This window comes from Hermetia illucens, chromosome 3 (genome assembly GCF_905115235.1).
Source record: "Hermetia illucens chromosome 3, iHerIll2.2.curated.20191125, whole genome shotgun sequence".
In the NCBI taxonomy this organism is placed as follows: Eukaryota; Metazoa; Arthropoda; class Insecta; order Diptera; family Stratiomyidae; genus Hermetia; species Hermetia illucens.
Window position 1 is genome coordinate 74218164 of NC_051851.1, and position 24274 is coordinate 74242437.

General features: G+C 40.1%; 1 protein-coding gene across 1 annotated transcript; it reads left to right on the forward strand.

Annotated features, from left to right (window-relative positions):
- Positions 1-10916: 10916 nt before the first annotated feature.
- LOC119652493 lies at positions 10917-16421 on the forward strand. The gene is made up of 3 exons (XM_038056676.1): positions 10917-11325; positions 11491-11668; positions 15787-16421. The coding sequence occupies exons 1-3, from the start codon at positions 11178-11180 to the stop codon at positions 16370-16372; spliced, it is 912 nt and encodes a 303-aa protein (XP_037912604.1). The 5' UTR covers positions 10917-11177; the 3' UTR covers positions 16373-16421.
- The last annotated feature ends 7853 nt before the right edge of the window (positions 16422-24274 follow it).

The following is a 24274-nucleotide window of genomic DNA, read 5'->3' on the forward strand; positions in this document are numbered from 1 at the left end:
ATATGACCACAGTAACATCCTATACCAGGTACCTCGGGAAATCTGGGCATTCCCCACGGACTATGGCACGCGCAAGCTGAACAACACGAGAAACTTTCCAACCAGGGCAAACTGGAAGAACGACGGCGTGTTGCAAGGTTATAACTCAGTATTCTTTACCGATGGATCAAAGATGGCTTGCGGAGTCGGCGTGGGGGTTTTCTCCAATACACACAGTGTATCGCAGTTCCCCAGTGTATTCCAGGTGGAAGTACTGGCGATATTGGAAGTTTGTCGATGGCTTGAGCGAGATTCGAGCCCCAATCGTAACATAGCCATTCTGACCGACAGCCAAGCGACCATCAAGGTCTTGTGCTCAGCGATGACATCTTCCAGGCTGATGGGGCAGTGCAGAGACGCGCTGAACCGTCTGGGCGGCACCCTCAAAGTCGCTCTCCTCTGGGATCCCGGGCATAGGAAGATAGAGGGGAATGATCGGGCTGACGGATTGGTCAGGCGAGGCTCTGATCTTGGCAGCCCTTCGGTGAATACAGTTGATGTTTGATTCGTTAGCGGCTGTCAGGGGCGGAGTCTACTCGCACTACTTGGCAGGCCGCGGGCCTTAGATGGCGAAGACTTACGAGCTGTACCAAGTCAAGGAGAATTTGGCGCGCTAGTTTCGTTGTGGCCTTACGACTCGCGAAAAAAAAAAGAAGTTGTCCAAATTTCACTTGTGATAATCCACAATTAAGAAAACAAACGCTTTGTACTTTACACAATTTATTAATAAAACGATTTCAAAACTCCACGGACAGCATTACAGCTAATGGTATCGAGAACGGACTGCGAGGAACCACATATCAGTCGCTAATTTATTCAAAATAAAATGCTGACCTTTCGTCTGCATTTTTGCCATATTGTGGAATTTTTATAAAGGGTCAAATTGCAAGCTGCTTACTCAGCTGCATGTGCAAGGTGTTGCATTGCATTTGCTAGTATTTCATTATACCTAGACTGATATGTGACTTCTCCCCCCTTTGGATTAGAATTCTCCTGAATTCTATTATCTAAAACTATTTTACACTGTTTTTCTTTCCTCAGGTAGGTAATAATTCCGTATGCTAAAATTATCAGGATCACTATAAAACTTATATTAAATATATATGAAATTTTTTTATGAAAATATAGTTCTTTAATTTGTTGGATATTATTTGTATGTTTTACAATGAGTTCATCCAGGGTGATTTTGTCGTTAAAGTTTGTAAAATTTTCGTTTGATGGATAGTAAAATCTTTCATTAAATATTTGTTTTGTATTTGAAAAGTAGTGATCCCGAATCTTAATTGAGCAATTACTAAAATAAGTTAATGCATTCTGCTTAATTACTAAGCTTCTTTCATCACAATTTTGATGTAAGTTCAAATTATATCCATTTTTAATCAAAAGGGTTTCTTCATCAATTTCTACAATCTCTGTATTATTATTTCGTATTAATTCACAACTTTGACTATATATGCAATGTTTGCTTACATCTAATTCGTTTAATGTTTTCAAACTTTCGTATCTATATACAATGGTTTTATATGTAAAGATTGTTTCAGATGGGAAGTCAATTTCTTTTTGGTTTTTATTCGGCAAAGCGACAATTCTTTTGAGTTGTACCGTTACAAAATTGGTAGGAATCCTTAATGCAAAAATTAAAAGGTTATTCACAGATTTCGTTACTCCCAACTTTATATATTGTAACTTGTGTACATCGATATTAAATTTTTTAATTTCCTCCACTGTCAAAATATTCGGGTGTAGGATGCCGTATCTAGCCGAAATAACGTTATCTTCAATGTGTTCTATTCTACTCTTCAATATTTGAACTTTAAAAAGTTGATCATAGTATATGTTGTTTGTGATTGTAAAATTCGACAAACTATTAAATCGAGATAAAATTATTTTTCGATCCGATTCTATTGTATTTTTTAGCTGGTGAATGGTTTCATTGAATACATTGTTTATTGTTATTTGTTGGTTTATTGCGTTAATTGTATTATGGTTGTTTATGTCAGTAGTCTGGAAGTGTTCTTCAATATCCCGTCGGTCTTGTTCGTCCATAGTCCCGAACAACCACTTTTGTACACTGCCTACTATATTAGCTAACCCTCTTTTTCTTCTATTTACTTGCGGAACTAACGTATTAATTTGATTTCTTAGATGGTCAAGTTCTATAAACAGTGGTTTTTGGTGTTCTACGTCAAAATGTTTTATATTTTGAGAAAAGCTATTTATAAGATCTAAAATTTCTGTTGTATTTACGACATGTATAATTAAAGATGTTTCATTAGCTATATGCTATGTGCCCCTCTTACTGGGGTGAAAAGGATGAGTATTAGGAACAATATCCTCATGAAAACCTGTAGAATTAAAAAAATAATTTGCCTTGAATGATTTCAACTATCATTTTCTTTCTGAAATAGGGCATGTCCTCTTGTGTAAACGTGATTTTACGATTTTGACTGGCATATTCTGCAATCATGCAGCTGAAAACTCCACAGTCGCTACTATTACTTTGACGTGGTGCATCAGTAACATTCTCTATTGTATATTCCGACATATCCAGTATTTTACTATGTTTATCTAATGATTCTTGTTCTAAATATTCTTTCAAGGCTTTCAGAGCTGCTTGGTTAGTGTTACCTAGTGAATCATAGTATTTTATGGTTTTGTGCCTCAAATCGATGATTGTGATGCACCAATGGTTATTGTTAACGTGCACAGGGACCAATATAATATCGTGAGAGAATATATCTACTTTGCGTGTCCATCTACGGACCGCTTGGTATCCTGCTTCTAATAAACGTAAGATGAAAAATGTGTTCATGGAGTATATTTTTGGCAGATTTAAGTTGTCTTCCTGTTTACTTCGATCTTCTAAAAGTTTCAGATAGAAATTAATTATATTGTCGTTGAGCCATTCTCCTTCCATCAACGTTCTTATGTCTTCCCGTGTTATGTCTATTTTGAATTTTGATGCCAAAACCTCGTCTTGAGCGTCACCATTTATTGCTTTTTCAATTATTTTTTCTTCTTCGGTGGTTAAAATCCATTCTTTTTCTGGAGCGTCTTCATTGCAAAATTTCGGTTTCTTTTTTATGTTAACTGGGTGTACATTGTCCAGTTTTGATTTTCTGAATTTCGGCAGATGTTTTTGCCGCGTAGCCTTGTAGTTTTTTAAAAATCCCGTACTTCTATTCTCGGCATAGTCTTCTCGGTTTTTGTTACATTTTTCTAACCATTTGTTCTTTGATTCCTTTAAATTTGTGAATACCTTTTCAAAATCAATTTTATGTCGCTGTACTGCCGTAGGTGTACATTTAATTGACGAATGGAACCGCTCATTATAGTTCCTTACCGCTTGTTGGATAATTCGCCGCGGGGACAATCCATTCTTCAGGTTATAGATAATCCTGAATTTTTCTACTAAGGTCTCGTGGAACCTTTCTATATCTGCAAGTCCTGTATGGCTATGCGGTTTAGTTAGATGCATTTCGACATCCTCCTTCTGTAGAAAATCTTTTATCAAGATTCCATTACACTCGTTTCCAGCGACTAACTTTTTAGGGTTTCCAAATTTTGTAAAATGTTCCTCTAATTTTTCTATAATCGTCATATGATTTTTATCTGACAGGTAGTAAACTGTTCCAAATTTTGAGAATTTGTCTATTACTGTTAAAAAGTTATGTTTCATGATGGTATATATGTCTATGTGTATAATTTCGTTTAGATCTTTTGGGGTTTCACTATATAGAAATTTGGGTTTTATTGGTCGGCGATCGTACTTTATTTCTTGACACACTTCACACTGGTTGATTACGATATTTATTAGCTCTAATAATTTAGGATAATAGATTTTATTTTTTATCGCATTGAACGTCTCCTGGATGCCAGAGTGCAGACTCTCTTTAACGTGATATAGGGAAATTTGCCTGACGGCCTCTACTTCGCTTCGCATATCCTCTGCTCTAAATGCGCATCTAACAAATTTTATTTGGTTATCGTTTGAGTACATTTCCCTAAGTTTTTCTTGGACTAAATTGTATTTTCGATCCGATATTTCAGAGAAAATTCCAGTGGTACCCTTTTTAATGTAGCGTTTGAAGATGTCAGATAGATTATCGAAGTCATATTCTGCAATATATATTATCCGTTTGTTATGAATTGCCTCCATTTCTCTAGTTTTATCATTAGTAAGGATTATTTGAGTCTTGTATTTGTTGACTATCTCCTCTTTGATAGGGATGTGGTCAAGTAACTCTTCGTCTGCAGAGTGGACTGTTGCCATAGTGACGTCATCTTCATCTTCCATGTTAAACAGCTCTGTAACTATGTGCCCTAAAAAGGTTGTTTCGTGCTGCATGAAAGCACATTTGTCGACTTGGACTTTCAATTTGTGCTCCTTTAGAACCTTAAATATGTCTGTTAAATTTTTAATGTGTTCCTGTAACGTTGTGCTAAATATAAGCACATCGTCTAGGTACACAACACAGGTTTTATTTATAAAATTTCGTAAAATGTCGTTCATAAGCCTCTGAAAGGTGGCGGGCGCATTTTTTAGGCCGAACGGCATCCTAACGAACTCATATAGTCCGTGAGGAGTAACGAATGCCGTTTTATGCCGATCTTCTGGTTTTATTAAAATTTGATGATAGCCTTTCGCTAGGTCTATCGTGGAGAAATATTGCGCCCTCCCTAGTTTGTCCAAAATTGAGTCGATATTAGGCAACGGGAACTTGTCGTCCACCGTTACCTCATTTAACCTTCTATAATCGATTACTATACGATATTTAGGTTTTCCTGAGTTGTCCGTCTTCTTAGGGACGACAATCAGAGGGCTTGAGTATTTTGAACGGCTCTTTGTTATAATGCCCTGTGACTCCATTTCCGTTAATTGGCGTCGCACTTCTTCCTCGTGCTTGGGCGGATAGCGATACAGTTTAGCATTTATCTGCTGGTCTGTCACTGTTTTTATGTCATGCATTATAGTTGGTATGCTGGTGAGTTTGTCACCTTCTTTAAAGAATATCTCCCCAAATTGTTTGATTAATTTTAAGATTTCTCGCTTTTCTTCTTGGTTTAAATGGTTTAATTTCAGTCTACTAAGGTAATCAGGACTTGTAGCTTCAAGGAAACATATCTCTTTCACCGGATAAGGTTTATTTACCATTTGGATTACTTGACCATTAAGGGTAACAGTTTTATTTTCTAAGTTTATTATCGTTTCCAACTGGTTAAGTATATCCATCCCTATAATAAAATCATATTTCCTTTCTCCTAAATCCCTAACCTTCCAGCGAACTTTAAATCCTGGTGGGGCATTGATTTCGATTGGCGAAGGTGTATGCACCTCGAAATTAATTACATCTATGTTAGTAATTGTGCGGAATTGTATTGGTTTGATTTTTATTTTCTGAAATTGCTTTAGTTTCTCGTTTATTAAACTAAAGGATGACCCTGTATCTACCAAAGCTATAAATTTTGATTGGTCTATTGTAATCTTGATTAAGGGTAACTCATCCGAGGCTAATTGATAAAAAATTGGCCTCCTTCGTTCGAGTTACTATCAAGTTCGGAAGGTTGCCGTGAGTTACTAGAGGGCTTTCGCAATGAGGTGTTTTGGATATTATCCACCTCCATGGGCTCTACTTGCTGATGCTTTCGAGTATTCGAATATTGACGTGAATTACCCTGTCTATAATTGGCTTTAAATTTTCTGGAAGGGTTGTGGTTACGGGTTTCGTTCGTATTTTGTGAGTTGGAATTACTAACATTGTATTCCTCCCTGTTGTTGTATTGTCTGTTATCAGTGTTTTGGTCGTTTTGTCGGATGTCTTGGCTAGGATTTCCTTGATACTTTGGATTATTCTGAGAATTATTTTGACTCCAATTTTTTCGAAATTTATTTTTGTACTTTTTATTATTGAAATGGTTATTATAGCTAGACACGTCAGTTTTCCGGAATTCTGGTCTGATACAACTATCTTCGAAACGTCTCTCTCTCATGATTTTTACAATTTCATTTACACTTTTTAGACTATAAATTTTCTCTAACAATACACCCTGTGTCATTTCTTTGACAACATTTACCAATAGGGATTCAGCGCTATTTAGGTCTACATTCATATCATTCTCATAATACAATATAATTTCCTCAGCCTTATATTTTAAATTTAGCATATCGATAGCAAGATCGCTTACCGTATCTCCTCGCAGGTTGGTAATTTGTCGGTAAATTTCCGCCGGTTCCAGTTCCGGTCTGTACCGTAGTTTCAGGCTGCTTTTGATGTCATCCCAGTTGTCGGGTTCAGGTAAACCCATAACAGCATTTTTCGCCTCCCCTTGGATTTTTTCCTGGTATATTGCCCTTGTTCCTGCTTTCCTTGCATTTGGGTCGATTATGTTGTTCAGGTAGTACTCCACGTTTTTGATAAATGCATTAACGGACACTGGGCCACTGCCCGTAAAACAACTCATGAACTGGATCTCCTTCATGATCCTGTGTCTATTTTCCGCCGACTGTTGTTGTTGTGTTAACCGTTCTAATGCCTCTGCCAAATGATGGATTTGTTGTTCTCGTTCCTGAATTTGGTGTTGCAAATGTTGAACTTGTTCTGCCATTTCTTCCTGATTTTCAATGTTCCTTGTCACGTCAAATTTATGGCACCGTCTCTTTTTGCTGCTAAGCATTCGCTAAGCACTTTCACTCTTTATATTATTGTTGGTATTAAAACTAAGCAAGCTTATATGGCAGTCTCACCATATAATTTAAAACAGTTTGGGTGACTTCCTGTACTTGCAATATAGTGATTTTAGCTGCGTGTAATTAGGTAATACGTTAATTGTTTAATTAATTGTAATCAACTGGTTCTTCGCGAACACTTACTATGATTACAATGTGTGTTTTTAGGTTTTGCAATCAAAAGGTTCTTTGCCAACACTATTTTTGATTTACAAAATTTACTAATTGATTTATTAAGGTTTGTAATCAATTGGTTCTTTTCGAACACTATATTTGATTTACAAACTTGTGTTTTATTGTTCTTATTATCGGCTTATTCTTCGCGAATAATCACTTCCCGATTTACAAAGTTGACCGACTGCGCCAGTTTCGTTGTGGCCTTACGACTCGTGAAAAAAAAAAGAAGTTGTCCAAATTTCACTTGTGATAATCCACAATTAAGAAAACAAACGCTTTGTACTTTACACAATTTATTAATAAAACGATTTCAAAACTCCACGGACAGCATTACAGCTAATGGTATCGAGAACGGGCTGCGAGGAACCACATATCAGTCGCTAATTTATTCAAAATAAAATGCTGACCTTTCGCCTGCATTTTTGCCATATTGTGGAATTTTTATAAAGGGTCAAATTGCAAGCTGCTTACTCAGCTGCATGTGCAAGGTGTTGCATTGCATTTGCTAGTATTTCATTATACCTAGACTGATATGTGACTCGCTTGAGATCGGAAGCCCGATCACGAGAGCTCCTGTGTCAGACGCGTGCAAATCCATTCAACATTACGGTGGTCTGCACGAGGCACTGGCCCATAGGGGGCCATGCTGCCAGGCTCGGCATACGCAACAATTCGTATTGTCGAAGCTGCGGAAAAGAAAGGAAACCCTGATGCACTTTCTTTGCGATTGCCCAGTTCTAGCTACAGAGAGATTTCTGGCTGCAGGGTGGGAGAGCTACTTTCCCTCGTGAATGCTACTTGCTGGCTCTGAAGATCCGAGCCGGTTAGACTCTGCCTCTCTGCTCTCATAACAGCAGTCACGGTCTTAGGAGTTTGTGGCATCAAAACGGCTCAACATAGCGCTAATTGGGCGTCTCGCAGCGGCCAGTGAGACCTACCTACCCATATTCTTATGACCCAACTCACAGGGTTCGATAGTTAGCTTAGGTAAATTATTTGATTATCCCTTAACCATCATGTGCATTACAAGTGTTATTAGTCCGCCACATGGCATTATTATTTAAATGTGTCCACCACTGATAATAAGGTAATTAATAATAAGAAAATATCCTACTATTCGCAAACATGTTTCAGTCCTACGTAGCACAAATTCGATGTGATATTTTTTATTTCCATTATATATGTACATATTATGTGAAGTTATTCCAGTCTGTGGCCCAGCTATCAACGGGTACATAATTAAGTTTTGCATGGTCATGTCCATTTTATGTTGATCATATCTCCGGAAGCTCCAAAAACGCCAGCTACAAATGTGGAACACTTTAGCCATTTAATCGCTAATTAAAAGGAAACATTATTTAAGAGCAATAAGGTTAGCGTCCGGTTATATTTCGTAGGTAGATTCTGTTATACCAGTTTGATCAAAGCAGCGGCTATAAACGCTAATATTAGTTCATTGACAAAATATGCCAATACCTTCTTTTGAAATTGCTTATCGTTTCCCAACAAAACCCGTTTCACGAAAGACGGCTGCAAGACGCCGGACAATGCGTGCCCACAATGCCATCAACTTATTTTGGTTATTTACAAATAGCGCCGAACGTACCGGTACCACCTTGCGAATATCAGCTATAGATACTTCGCGGTCACATGTACTATATACCTGTGCATCAACTTTCCTCCACTCTCTCTCCATTTCCCCGGTATGGGGGAGCTTCCACCCATACAAAATAAGAGTGGATGAGACCAGTGGGGTAGGCTACACTCTGTTTTCTATAAACTAACAAATGGAAGAGCATGGGAACTGGCCATCCGAGAGAGAACTTGTTTCTATATACTTGGGCCTCGGATAGATTGTGTCAATTAAAATAACATTATGTACTATCTTTAATGTGACAAGCCGGCGTGCACGAGCGGGTCCCCATGACGTCACTGGTTATTTACGAAATAGTAGCCCTGATGTCACGTTCTCCCCATTCAAAACATTACAGGCGTGTTTACATTGCGGAAGATGCTAGTGAAGCTACTCAGGCCTGTTTGCATATACCGGCGATTGCTAACGAAAACTGAAATTCCAGCTGCCGAATTCTAGCGAAAACAGTGACTGTAGATGAGAATTTTACAGAAAACTTATCAACGGAAAACAAAGATAAGTGCATGAGATATTTCCATAAAATACTTTCTGAAAGCGTTTTAGTGAGGTCTAAACAAATATACGTATGCATACTAGAAATTCGGTGAAATAAGTATGCGATCATTCTTTTATATGTAACAAGATAGGTTGGAATATATCCATAAAGCAGCTAGAAAGGGTTCGTGTTGCTCGCACGTAGAGTCACGGGGACTTTTTCATTATCTAAGCAAATTTGGCCTTCAGATGGTTTACCATCAGTGGTTCCTTTGGGATATCCCATTCGCCACTCTTTTCTTTTAACACAATGACCATTTGAGGTTTAGTAGGTTTTGATCTTTGCATTAAATTATTATTTATAATTCACTATCAGTTCGTCTTGAGCTTAACTGTGATGATTTGCCGAAGGACTTTGAAGAGGCTAAAGCAGTTTAATTTGTTTGTTTATTTCCGTTGTAGTGATTTTCTTGCCGGATTCAAGTCATTTCGATATGACAATGATTTCATCTATCGCATCCTTTACAGAGGAGAGTGCATTAAGATCCTAGTGGATAGCCTGGAGATGATATTATGTATTAATCAAATGAGTCCTTGTACTTTTCCTAGCTTAAGTCAATGGCCTACTATTCTATATACATATTTATCTTTTTTTTTATGGATGGAGGTGGAAATCTTAGAAAGACGCTGCTGCGCCAGGTTGCAGCAGTGTGTGAGATTCGCACTCACTAAAACCACCCCCACTCTTCTGCCCCTCCCCGCGGGACCACCGTGAAGTACTACTTCGTGGGGGAGGTTCTGGTTCGCTATACCAGCTCGTCCATCTCGCGTCTCCGCCGCGCCGCCTTCCGGCTACTGCCTCATCTACCGCCATCCAGCTTTCCTTGGACTTCAGCATCTCTTCCACCACGTTGGAGGGCTCGATGTCCGCCCCCAAGATGCTGTTCAACCTCCTTTTCTGCTGCAGAAATCTGGGGCAATGGAACATAACGTGCTCCGGATCCTTGGGTGTAGCATCGCATTCAGGACAGTTGGGAGACTCGTCCAACTCGAAGCGATGCAAGTACTGTCTATAGCCACCGTGTCCCGTAAGGAACTGTGTCAGGTGGTAATCCAATTCTCTGTGCTTTCGGTCGACCCATTTCTCAATACACGGGATCAATGTATGGGTCCACCGGCCCTTGTCGGAGTTATCCCACCGTTGTTGCCACTTGCCACACAGCTCTCTCCTGATGGCTTTTCGGAAATCCGCATCCACCTCGGCTGGATTTGCCTTCCGTTTTTCGTAGAGCCAGTGTGCCTCGCTCGCTAGAAGATCTATAGGGATCATTCCCGCGATGACACACACTGCCTCCGTCGACGCCGTCCTAAATGCGCTACACACTCTTAGCGCAATTGGCCGGTATGCCGAACTTATCTTCCTTATACATATTTATCTGTAAAGTAATACATTCGAAAGGTATTCCATTTCTCTCAGGTAATATCTACCGGGGCAATTGCGTTTGGTTCATTTGGACATCCTATTCTCAACTGAAAACAACTCGATTCATTTCCACCAGAAAAATTTTCCTGAGCACGATTACTAAGAAATCTATAAATATCCAGCTCTTGAAAGTTCATCTCTAGAATTTCTTAAAGTGAGCACAGTAACAATTGTGAAATTTTCTTATGTCATACAGTGTATTCATAAATTGTATCACGTCCGCATCTAAGAATGCTAAGAACCCGACATACACGCTAATACTATTGTGCGTTCGTACGTTGGGGTTGACCTTGCCGCCTAACCATACCAGGTCCAACGAATTACATCATTTTATATTTTCATCGCAAACTAATAAGAGGAGATGTTGTCATACGGTTCCAACTTGCTTCCAACTACCTCCAACTGCCCAAAACGCTTCGAATTCGATTAGTCGAAAGCTTAATAGGCCCGTGGGAGGTCGATACAAAGTGGTTAGCTGGTGACTTGAAGAAAGTAGTGCTCTCAGATAACCAGAAGACTATTGTCGATTCCATTCGCTAACGGAAAATCGATAAGAGCCTACGAGGATAGTGCGTTCCATAGTGAAACTTAGTGCAAAGTGCCTTCTATACTGAGTTCGCAAGATGTCCGAGGAAAATGGCGAGACAAAGTTCGGCTTTAAGGATAAAGCGAAGGCAGAGGAAACCCTGCAGCTTCTGGAGAGCCACGATATGCAGTACAGGAAGTTAACGGTGCGGGGCCTTCTGGGAAGGGCGAAGCGAGTGTTATCAAGTGAGTTACAGCTTTACGTTAGAGACCCTCGAAACAGCCTTTATCATTTCCATAAGCTCATTATGAGCTCAAGCCAATGGTATGCCAATAAATCACACAATTTCGAGTATCTTCAATTGTCCAATGTCTATTTACATAGATTTCATCACGATTTGTCGTTTTCAGTGACCAAGGCTGAAGATAAAATTAAAAATATCAATGAAGCAATTGAAGTGTTCGCGAAATGGTTAGACGTGCACGGAGGCGGTTCGAACAAGAGCGCGAAGCCGGAAAACAACGACAAGGCCGACACAGTTCCTGGACTTTGCTTTAAGGATAAGGAAGCGGCTGAGAAGACGTTGAAGTGAGTACCGCCTTCTTTTAGGCGGCAATTATATGCACTTATTTTTAGAATATTTAAATTCGCATGGGGAGCGAAAACACGAATAAATCTAATGTGAGGAATGTTGCAAATTTCAGCCCCATACGCATGTATGTTTGATATGAGGATTTATTTTAACGAGTATGAATTTTCCGTGTCGCTTGTGGTGGCTTATTGGCGATACTTTCACGCGTGGGTTGACTGGGCTATTTTGAATTTCGTCCGCGGCTAGAGTAATCTGGATTTTATTTGTTTAATAATTATAACTTGATTGATTTAATTTTGATTATTTCTGAGTTGACATGAGTAATTTGAAAAAGATAAAAAATGATTTGCTCTCGTTATTCTCAGGATTTGTTTATATTTCCATAAGTTCTCTGAAACTGGGCTATTCAGAGTGTGAGAGCAAATCTAATTTCTGAGAGAATATATAGAAATCTTATATCTTAGGCCTATTTATTCTTATCTACCAATTTGCCGCGTTGAGTATATAAGTCAAGTCAAGGAATACATACTAAAAATGTAAGGCAACAAAACAATTGTGAAGTTTAAAAAATGCGGTCCAGGACCACAAAAAAAATTGGATAATACATAGGCCTAGACCGGATACCGGTTGTTGTGCCGTTGATGATGATGATGAATACCTGGGGTATATATAGGTTTATGGGTTTTGGGGGGTATATAATAATATAATTGAAAATATAAAGGACAGAACGGTTGAAAAAAAAAATTAAAAGAGAAAGAGTAAATACTCTCACATTTTTCTAAAATATACATGTGTGTATTACCAAAATTAAGAATTTGAGTATGGGTTGGTTTCGGTAAGGGAGCCACACTCTTCTTTGCTCAAATTCAAACCGAAATAATCACGCTAATGTTCGACTGGCAGACGCTTGTGTTTCTGAGAATAAAAAATCTCGCATATTCTCAAGTTATTGCAGTCCTTACTTTCTTGGTTTTCACATCTTAATTTGTATGAATAATTTTGTAATGTGTATGTGAAATGCCTAAATATTTTATACATCAATATTTCACTATATGCCATCATCTTATTCTATAATGTTCTAAAAAACACAGGGTTGTAGTGGGATCATCCGGGCTTATCGTGAAAATTATGCATCCCCCAACGAAGTTGTGAAATCAATTTAATTTTGTTTTGGGCCTCTTTCGCTAGATGGGCCCGATACTACACATTCTTAATAATATTAGCACTTATGTTAAACTTCCCAATTTTCTCGGTCAAAAAATTTGAAAGACAGTTTATTTAACGTATTTGGCGGCATGGCTTCAATCGTGCCAAAACGGGTATATTGTAGCAGCAAGGCTGCTCTTGGGCTAGTCGTTGGTGCAGAATAGCCCTGAAAGGAATGCATTTTTGAAAATTGAAAGAAAACTCAAATCCTGGAAGCCCGACGTTAGCCCGATATTTCCATTTGAACAAAGCTCGCTACCTATTCGCATTAAGTATGTGAAACTATTCCCTCCAGTGTCATGCTATTTCCGAGGGTCTAGTAATTTCGGTTGAAAGTGGCAATTTTGAACTATTATCACTTTGTTAGTAATGGTACACTGTAAGTTAGGGCTTAAGAATACACTCAAAGCCTTCCATGCATATCGTAAGAGGCAATTAAAAGGAATAGAAATTCATGGGCTAGCTATCTGCAAATTTTGAAACTTTATTACTACCGAAATGCCAACAACGCCTCGGTTAGAGATTGACCTCACGGCAACGACCTTTGGCTATCGAAAACGGGTTATGATTGGTTTCTGGAATGTGCACACACTCTTCGATAACGGTAGCGAGGGTCCTCAGAATGGTCGCTTTCAACAACTTGAGCGGGAATACCAGCAATATAAGCTGGACATTCTGGCCTTAGCGAAATAAGATGGTGGGACTTTAGAGAATACTCCTTTTCCTCTTGCGGCAATGTACTTTTGTATTCTGGAAGGTCAAGTGGTAGCAGCCGCGGTGTTGGGTTGTTTCTGACGTCTACCGCATGGCGCGCTCTCTTGACCTGGGAGCCGGTTTCTGACAGATTTTTAACTGGAAGATTCCGGCCCAGATTAACGAACATCACAATTGTACAACGCTACGCACCAACGGAGACATAGTGGAGAAGTATGCTTTTTATGGGCAATAAAACGGGGTTCAAAGGAGGTGACTTTGTGATCATGATGGGTGATCTGAATGCCAAAGGGGGTTCTGACAACACCTTGCTCGGACATGTGATGGGGAAGTACGGCTTTGGCGACCGCAACAGTAATGGTGGGAGGTTCGTGGATTTCTGCAACTTCTACCGCCTCATCATTGGTGGTACATTGTTCGAGAGAGACAGAGGCTGCCATAAGGTCAGTGGGGTTTCAACTGGCCGACACCGTAGGAGCAATTAGAGCAACCATTTCGCGATCAGCAGTAGATGTAGGAGTTGCCTGTTGGTTGTGCGTAATAAGAGAGGTGCTGACATCGGCCTCGAACGGGATCACTATCTGATGGTTGCTTACGTTCGCTTGCGTGTTGCGTCCGGCATTTCTCGCAGGGTTGGAGAGCAGCACCCCCTAATTCAACATCGACCGATGAGTAACCCGCCCGAGGATATCGATGAGCATTAGACCGCTCTCAAAAGTGCTCTTTTCTCGGGTGCTACATAAGTCGTCGGCCACATCCCAAAAGGGCGTTATAAGATCTGGCTGGCTACGGTATCGTAGAAGCGGATCGATTAACGGAAGAGGTTGAAGGCTCTACTGACCGCTGCGAGCGGTGGCGGGCATGACGCGCTCGAACTCTAATACCGAACGAAATCCCACGAAGTTCAGCGTAGTGTACGCCATGATAAAAGCGATTTTGCTATTGCGCTGGTCAGGGGAGCGGAAAATTCCGCAGATCGCAATGATTTCAGTAATGAGCATCACATCACGAAAGAGCTTGCATGTGGTTGCAAATCTTTCGTAGACCTATTAAGGATGTCGACGGTCGACTTCTTATCTGTGATGACGAACAACTGAAGAGGTGGAAAGAACACTTCACCACGGTTCTTAATCGTATCACACCTGGTGAGGTTCCTCCTCTTGTGGATAGAATGGCTAGTCACCGTAACATGCGGATACGGAGTGTTCCTCGATGTAGAAGAAAAATCCTTTCGGACATCAATGCACTTAAAACGGAGTAATGAAGCTGGGCTTGACGATCTCCCCGCAGAGTTATTTATCGCTACACCTGCAGTTACTGCAGATCTGTTGGTTCCCCTCGTACAGAAATCTTGGGAATCCAAGAAGGGGATCCGTTTTGAGTGTGGCAATTGATTGACAGAGATCAGGCTGGTTTCCTCGCCGGATTCTTCTCTATTGACCACATCAACACCTTACGGATCATTTTGCAACAGTGCGCAAACTTTAGATCTCCGCTTCACCTGGTCTTCATCAATTTCGAGAAAGCTTTCGATAGCGTGGAAAGGAAGTGTACCTAGAGTGTTCGATGCAGGAGGAGCATTCCAGAGAAACTGATAGTTATTATCAAAGCGACATAAAATGTCGCACAAAATCTCACGGGCTGCACTGGGGCAAAATCTTTGAGGATTTTGAGGTCCAAAGCAGAATCCGCCAGAGTTGCATCCTGTCACCGATTTTTTTTCTTCTTGTTATTGATGAGGTTTTCTTCTTGCTGCCTTGTCCGGACTACGCGAAGGAATTTAATGGGCAATGAAATCTTTCCTCAAGCACCTCGACTACGCTGACATATGTTTGCTTTCTTTCCGGATCAAAGACCTTGGTCAAATGGCTTTGGGTTTGGAAAGAAATGCGCAAAACGGTAGAGGAGGAGTGGGAGCGTCTGGGGAAGTCGTATTTCAAGGGCATTTCAGATAACCGCGCGCGACGGTGCGTAGGTGTGGTTGACGCGCTATACCCCAGTTGTATATAGTGAAGGTAGGATTTTTTTCAATATATGTATATGCTTGTCATTCACCTCTTAGTGAGGTACGTGTGTCAACCACACGAACGCGGCATCGGTCGCGGTTACCTGCTGATGATTTTTTATGATTTTTTGTGAATTTCATTGATTTTACTTACACAATTTTTACTAAAAATCGTTTACTACTTTCCAGGATACTTGAAGGACGTGATCCAGACTATCAACGTCTTGCTGTTAAAGGATTAATTGGAAGTTCAAAGCGCGTACTTTCCGGCACAAAGAATGAGGATAAAATTAAAGCTATCAAAGAGGGCGTTCAAGTCCTGGAAGATTTCCTTGAAAAGTTTGAAACAGAGAACATGATGCAGCACAATAGGCCGTACCTTGCCTACTCTCTTATCGAACAAATTCCCACCAAACCAACAGATAAACTTATCAAAGAGTTCCTTGAAGTATATGGTGGGAAAGCAAAGGGGAATTACAAACATTTGCGCACCCTCTTCCCAGAAGAAGATGATTCGACGTCATGGGATATCGTGCGGAACAAGCATTTGAAAGAGCTAAATGAAGAAGTAAGAAGTAAAGGGATCAAGCTGTTTACCGAAAATTGGGCACCAAGTGAAATTCATCTGAAGATGATCCATTGGGCATACACTCCAATGCCTGATAGACTTAAAACTTATGTTGAGGGATTGAAGTCATCACCAAAAGCAAAGAAGAGGAAGACTTCTTCCAGTGACGAATCAGATGAAGCATCGCCGAAAAAGCAAAAAGTTTAGATTTAGGTTTTGTACTTATTATTTCCAAATACAAATTTATTTTTGAAAATTGTGTTTCTATTCAGGAGTATCCCACTGAAGTGTGAAGTTTTCTCTGTAATGCGTGTCTTCGTCCACATCACTTGTAAAATTTTAGCTTTTCATTTCATTCATTTTCATTTCCTTCAACAGGGAAGAGACGCACGAGTCCTCAGCTTGCATATTCAAGGAACCTCGCACTATTGAAGGTTTGCTGTGAATAGTCCGAAGCATAGTAGTAAAGAGTCTGGGGGAAATGGATGACTGTTTTCGCCTTTAGAATCTTAAGTAACAATGAAGTTAGATTTAAGAGGACAAACAGACGTGGCGGGCGCCGAACTTTGGGAGAGTTATTTATTGGAGAAACTGAATCCAGTTTTTGTTATGTCTCTGATTCTCGGATCCCTAAACATCTGTTTGATTGAGATGATATGAAGTTATCATTAATAGTAGAGAAAACTGGGATGAAGCCGAAGAATACTTGGCTGGATATACAGGGGTCTTCCACACCGATGGCTTAAGAATCAAAGAGGGCTCTAGAGAGTCTTCCTTTCGAATAAAAGCTGCACTGAGGACGTTGAATAGACCTTTGTCAGCTTGAAAATCGTTCAGGAATGTAGAAATTTATTGAACTATATTTCTAAATTCAATATGGTGGAATTACTTGGATGGTGATTTACAAGCCTCACGACTATATGCAGATGAGGCCTTTGATAAAATAAAATGGCGAGCCGACCCCGCTTATGAATGGGACAAAGGCTAAAGAAAAAGTGGAAGAATATTGTGGAATTACTCTGGATACCTGGTCATTGTGGTGTAAAGAGAAATGAAATTTCAGGTCCCTCATCAAAACAGAGTTCAATTTCAAGCTAAGGCTTCTACCAAATATTGGCAACAAGTGTCTCATCAGGATAAGTAGCAAATCTTAAATACTGCTAGACATACCAAACTGATCCTTCTTGAACCAAACAAACATATTGGAAAGTTTATCGTGTCGGAAGTCGAAAAGTTGCAAAGGTATCGTGGGTGAAATCCTGCGAGGCATATCTTGCTTAGACGGGGACATCGAGTATAATAAAAATTATACAAGTCTCATTGAAACTTCCTTTTCAGGCTATGAGAAAACTCCGGGAATCCCCTCATTGCTATCCCCTCTCGTCAGGCCTGAGTATAAAATAACTACTCTAAAGATAATGTCTAGAAACTCCATACCCTAAATGTTACAGTTCCAGAACTCCACCGGAAAAGTTAAAAAGGTCGAATCTACAGTGACGTTCATAAGCACAAGGATAAATACAATTAGGCTAAAAGGCTCTATTCCACGTGCGAAAACAGGACATATCAGATGACCTTCATCAAAAAGGATTCAACATTTGATTGCCATAAATAAACTGAAAAATGAATGACAAATGAAAATGGGGAGAAAGTGATAAACAAAGGAAGATTCTCTTTGTTTATGTTCCCCTTTGATGTTGCCAGAAATTCAGAGAAAACATGCAACATAAAATCAATTCTGAACATGAGGATAGAAATCAAAGCCTTGAGGAAAACCATTGACCTTAAAATATGCAAAAATAAGGACGAACGTTATCGAATATTGTAAATGATATAGGATCGGCTCGACAATTTAAATAAAAATTGGATGAATAGAAGGAGGCTAATAAACTTTTTTTGACAAATTCAAACAGTTCAACACACTGAGCCAACAATTGTTAGGTTAGGTTATGTTAAGAAATTGGAGAAGACGTAGTTGCAAGCATTGATACCTTATATATTAGGTCCATTGCATGTTCTCTGAAATGCCCATTAAAACGACCTCCTTCAACTCCGAGAACGCTTGCCTGAGGTAGGGAATGTGCAGGTTTTTCATTGAAGAAAACCCTTTTCAAATATCTTTGTCTGAGTTCTGAAAAGGTTTAAATACTTGACTGATTCTACTACCTGGATTTCCATCCCCGATAGAATGTGTAATGTGAAGCTTAACGTTCCCAGTGAAGATAACTAAATAAATCTTTCTCATCATCATCAACGGCGCAACAACCGGCATCCGGTCTAGGCCTAGTATTCACAAAATCTCAGGGTCTGCTAGCCTTGGTAGCCCAGTTGGTAGTTATATTCTTCCAATATGGTCTTACTGTCCGTCTGCAACGGTTGTACCGATTGACACCAAATTTGGTGGGAACATGGGAAGTACTTTCCAAATCATCTAAGCTTTGAAGTTGTTTGCCAAACGGAGGAGTAAGGGGATCATAAAGGGGTCACTTGAATTAAACCAGAAACCATCCACCAGAAAGATCTGAAAAAAATCATAATGACGCCTTTATATGACATCTACAGTTAATAATAGTATATTAATACCCCCCCCCCCCCCTACCCCTTAAATTCATTCTAGACCCGTAATTAATATTAATATTCATTCTAGACTCGCATTAATATAGGCTTTAATATGGGGCAGCTACTTGCTACCTGCAGCTACCTATTACGAAATCAATCGTGATGTCAATGAGTTTGGATGCCTCATTGTTGATGTTAAACCTCCCCAGTAAATCCTCACGTCCATACCCTTGACAGTTTAATATCTGTCATGAATGTTACATTGGAAACTTTGTCACGTCATAGGGGAAATTAGTAGGACACCAGAGAATCTCTTTTTCTCCGTGTTGAGCTTTTATGGTCAATTTGACCGTATACCAGGATAGTTTGAAGATGGTTGAAATCACCATGTAGGCACGAGACCTAGCGCAACTTTCGACATATAATAGATTAGCCTGTCGCAAGGTCAAACCACACTTTTCCATTAATAATCCATGGCTTTTCGATGAAATATATAATCTTGCAGCAATTGATCCGACAACTGATTTTGAGGTGTCTCCAAACATCATGTATAGATTAAGGTTCCGTGGACTGCGTATCCCCTGCACTGACGTTGAAAACCGACAATTGAACGTGATGATTCCAAGTTCGTAAAAGTCTCACGAGTTCGTTTGCTTCCGAACCTCCTCTACATACGCTCAGTAAAATTCGCCGCCTGTCGCCTCTTTCTTCTGCTCTATTGCCTAAGAACATCCAGGTGGTAGTGTTGTCAATGCCTCCCATCAGGGATGCGCTTCCTACACATATCATTGAAAAGTACTATAATTGGTGCTCTGATCGCCAAAATGTAGCAGTAACATTTCATAGTGTCGTTTGTTCGGAGGCGGTTTGCCTGAAGGAATTGTTGTGTCGATAGATCAGTGGTTAGAGCTCTGGGCTGGCGGAAGATGGCGGTTGTAATCTCACTGGTGGCAGAGGGATTTGTATGGTAACTTGAATTGGACTCAGCTGTGAATAATCAAATCAGTGTAATAATCATGAGTGGGCGTAATGCTGATCACATTACCACCTACAGTGTACTCTAGTGCGCCGTTATAATACGCTTCAAGGCCCTGATCCAATTGAATTGTCGCTCCAACGATTATTATTATTGTTTTGCCCGCAATTAGTTGCTTATGCCTAGCTATGAATTTGGCCTCAGCAGTTGGACTCGATTGAAACCCTGCTCCAGGAGTACTTACATTGAATTATTGTCCATGTGTTGTGGAGATTTTGAGTCTAGACTTAGGTTCTCCATGGATGTCAAGGTTGTCCGCAGGATTAGGTCCTCATGATCGAACTATGATTTTTTTGCTTACGGTTTTTTTTAGTTAGGCTGCTATAGCCTTGATTATGTCGAAAAAAAAATAAGTTGATCTCCATCCGAAAAGATTGATGAAGCTAAAGGTCGCCTGTTACCTGAGCGTTTCTATCCAGTGGGCAGGTGGGTCCGACTTCGATGTCAGCTTCTGTCGAATGTCAGCTTTTGTTTTCCCTAATAGCAATAAATTTCTTCTCAAAATTGATAAAAAAATGGAACAAAAATGCCAACCGCAAAAAAGGAAAGTACATTTAATACCAGTTCAACCGCGCTTGTATAGTAGCCTAGAGCTATCAAATATCCAGTTTACACAGGATGAATTTATCGAGAGCCTAGTAGCTCGAAGGAGTTTGCAACCAAAGCAAAGTGAAAACGAATCGAATGAGTTTTATGGTAATAATGATAACCACGAAGCGTCTATTTCTTCGTAAGCAAAGACTTCCGCGGAACATGGAATCGATCGCTACATAACCATTATTAAAAGCGTCGCAGTCGTCCGATGTCATTAATGCAAAGAAAGCCTCGAAACTCACCGTGGAAGATAGCAGATCTAGTGAGAAGAGATTCCAAATCTTGGCATCAGGAGCTGAAAACGAATCAAAAACAACGACTTAAGCCACAGCTCCGATTTACCTTCGTGAGAAGAGTAGCAAAAGTTTGGTAGAAAAACTACAAACAACTCCAATGGGGTTTGAAAGATAACCAATATTACACATACCAGCTCAAGGACAAATGGCTGTGTGCTGTAATCAAAGGCATGGAACTGTCAGATCGGTGAAAGAGAATAGCGCAACCTCTAGTTAAAGTTGAGTATAATCCCGAGGTCTGCAGATTGGGAAAGAAAAACGTTCACCCGATTTACAATCTTCATTATTTTTTGCACAGGAAAATCACAGTCTAACAACCACATAAATGCAATGGCCCCGTCCAATGCATGAACTGTCAGCAATTTAACAACGCCAAATCATGTTGTTAACTTTCGATGAGTTCCATAAAACAATTCTTTGTACCAAAAATAAACGAGTCGGGAAACTGGAAGCTGGGCACTTCAGGTATGAAAGGTTTTGTTTGCTTCTTATGTGAGTATATTTGAGTGTAGAACTATCCCATTTGTAACATATCAGCTTTAGTACTTCGGGTTGTAAATTTACACGGTAAAGGCAACTTTGAAGTACTATAACTTTGCTACTAATAGTATGATTTTGATCAAGCTTGGGGATAATATGCTTCACATTATATTTTATACTACTACCAACTTTTATAACTCTGAGATAAACTTAAGGAGGGTTTTACTCAATTTTTCCACAAATATGGTAATATACTATTATTAACTTAATTTGAACAGATATCGATATGGAGAGTATTTTGAGGCCTGGGCACCATATAGAGGCGGCTTCATGAATTTTTTTCAGATTTTTCGGTTGGGTAGTTTCTGAGAATGGGTCCGTTAAAGAAATCATCTCTTTCCATTCCTCCCACTCGCCTCAAAACTAAGACCGGCTTCGAAAATTACTAATCGAGACCATTCATTCCCCACATGACCATATTCGGTGAAAAAAAATTTTACACCCTCTTTTATATGTAGGAAGCCCCCACGCACAGCCCCCCCCCCCAAATCTTAACGGAGAAGGATATCACTCACTGCATGTCTGGACGTTCACACTTGTCACCTTCTCACCAAATTTCGTATCAACCGGTATAGTCGTTTCTGAGAAAAGTGCGTGTGACAGACAGACAGTTATTTAACCGAAAGAAAGTTCAGTATCACACCGATGACGGACTACAGGAGTACGTTGTTTCCGCGGGTGTTCCGCAGGGCTCCGTATTGGGACCACTACTGTGGAACATCATGTACAACGATGTATTTAATCTTCCCCTTCCGAGGGAAGCCATAGTGGTGGGTTGCGCTGACGACATAGCGCTGGTTGTTGTCGCAAAACATCTCGAAGATGCTGATTTATACTCAAGCGAGGCAATCAGTGATTTTAAAAGTTGGCTCTAGAGCGCTGGTCTGACACTTGCGGTAGAAAAAACTGAAGCGGTTCTCATCACTAAGCGCCGAAAGAGAAATTACGCCTGTATTAGAATCGGGAATCATATCATCACTCGCAAGTCGACCATTAAATACTTGGGGGTGGTGATAGACAGGAAGCTCAGCTATAAGCAACAGGTACAGTATGTTCGCGATAAATCATCCACTGCTAGTATGGCCCTGGCCAGGACGATGCCGAATGTGGGATGCAGCATTCGTCATCTCTGGAATGATGCCGATTGACATCTTGGCAGATGAGATGGCGAATATATACAATGCGAAGCCAACCTCTGCCTTATCGCAGACGAAGAACGCTGAGAGGGAGAGATCCATAAATAGATGGCAAGAGCGGTGGAAACGCTCGGGAAAGGGTCGGTAGACTTACAGGCTCATTCCTGCCATCAAGTAGTGGTTGGAGAGGCGACACGGTGGGAATTTAGAGGAGACTCTAGGAGAGGTGGTGGTACCAGAAAATCTGATGTCGAAAATGGTAGCACATCAAGAAAATTGGGATGCGGTCAACTCCATGATCGCATCTATCCAAACCAAACTGCGAAAGGCAGAGGAGAGGAGAAAAGCGTGGTCACGTGTGCCGCGTATAGAAGAAAGGTGACTAAGCTAGAATTAGCTGACTCCGCCCCGTGATCTAATACCTTATGGTGGTTCCGCGGGGCAGGGAGGGAGCCGGGGGTGGTTTTAATGGATAAAAATCCCACATGCTGGTGGGTCCAGACCAGTGTCTTTTGAAGATTTCCATTTCCTGAAAAAAAAGATAGACACACAGACAGATAGACGGACAGACAAATGGACAGGCAAACATTGAATCGATTTTGATACGGTTTTGTTTTGCAAACAAAACCTTAAAAAGATCCTACAGCCAGAAAATGTAGTAATTTGGGACAAAACCATGCTGGTAATTATAGAGGATGGCAAGTCTATAAACCTATGAAGAAAGATGAGAACAACACTGTGACAAAAAATCAACCTTTATCTAGCTTCGGTAACTCCAATTTCAACGATTCGCCCACGTAGTGAAAACAAAGGGTCAAAAAGAATCTGCCATTGATAGACAGCTAGAACTATTTTCGATTCTTGCTATACTGTCGAATACGAGTATTATGAATTAATTCATGACTACTATTATCGCCATGATCCAAAAGCTAATGAAAAACAAAAATACGATGTTGCAGCTCCTTTAAGAAAAAAATAACATCAAAGTTGCCCATCGGAATGCGAGCGGCGAGCCAACACAAAGCTAAACTTATACTCTCCTTGAAATCGCATGATGTTGGTTTTTTTAATAACGGAAACTCACTTCACCGAAAAAAATTATAAGTTCAATGTTCTCGGCTATCTTTTTTACAATGCTAAACAATGCTAATTAATCGGTAAGAACTTCATTCAAGGGACTTCGCTATGCCTGCAGATATGGTCAGGTGAACTTACTACATCCTCGGTTTATTGCCCCCGAGACATGAAATAATTGGGAAACAATACACTCAGTTCTTTAAAACTTTAGAGAATAAAATCATCGCTACTGGAGACTACAATGGGAATCATATCCACTGGGGCTCAAGGTTAGTTTCTCTTAAAGATACGGTAAGGCATTCTTATGCAGCAAACTTGACCACATATCAGCAGGTCAACCCATTTACAGGCCGACTGATGTCAAGAAAACTCCTGACCTCAAAATGAATACCAAGTCAATGTACGAAGATTCAAACAGTCTACGGCTGCGGTGAGACCATTCTCCTGTGTTCATCATGGCACACAAGAAGCCAAAGTAAATCGGTAACAGTGTTTCGTGAACACTAGATTAAAGAGCAAATCTGATATTGACAAAGTGGTTAAGCGTTTCAACGAAATTATACCGCAATAAGATAGGGGATCGGTAAAGGGACAACCAATATTTTGTAGCTTTTAACAAAAAACAAACTTAAAATTCGGAACTGGCGCATTTGGTTAGAACTTAGAGGTTAGAGGTTCCAATTAAAAGTTCGCCCCCGCTGGAATCAGTAAGGAACAATAAGTAAGTGGCAGCCAAGAAAAATACTCTTACTGACCTGTGGAAATAATTGACATTATTATTGAGAAGCGTGGAACTCACAAAAGTTCATAAACAAGTCCTACTTCAAAAAGAACAAATACCTCAACTTTCCTAATCAATAATCTGAAAGCT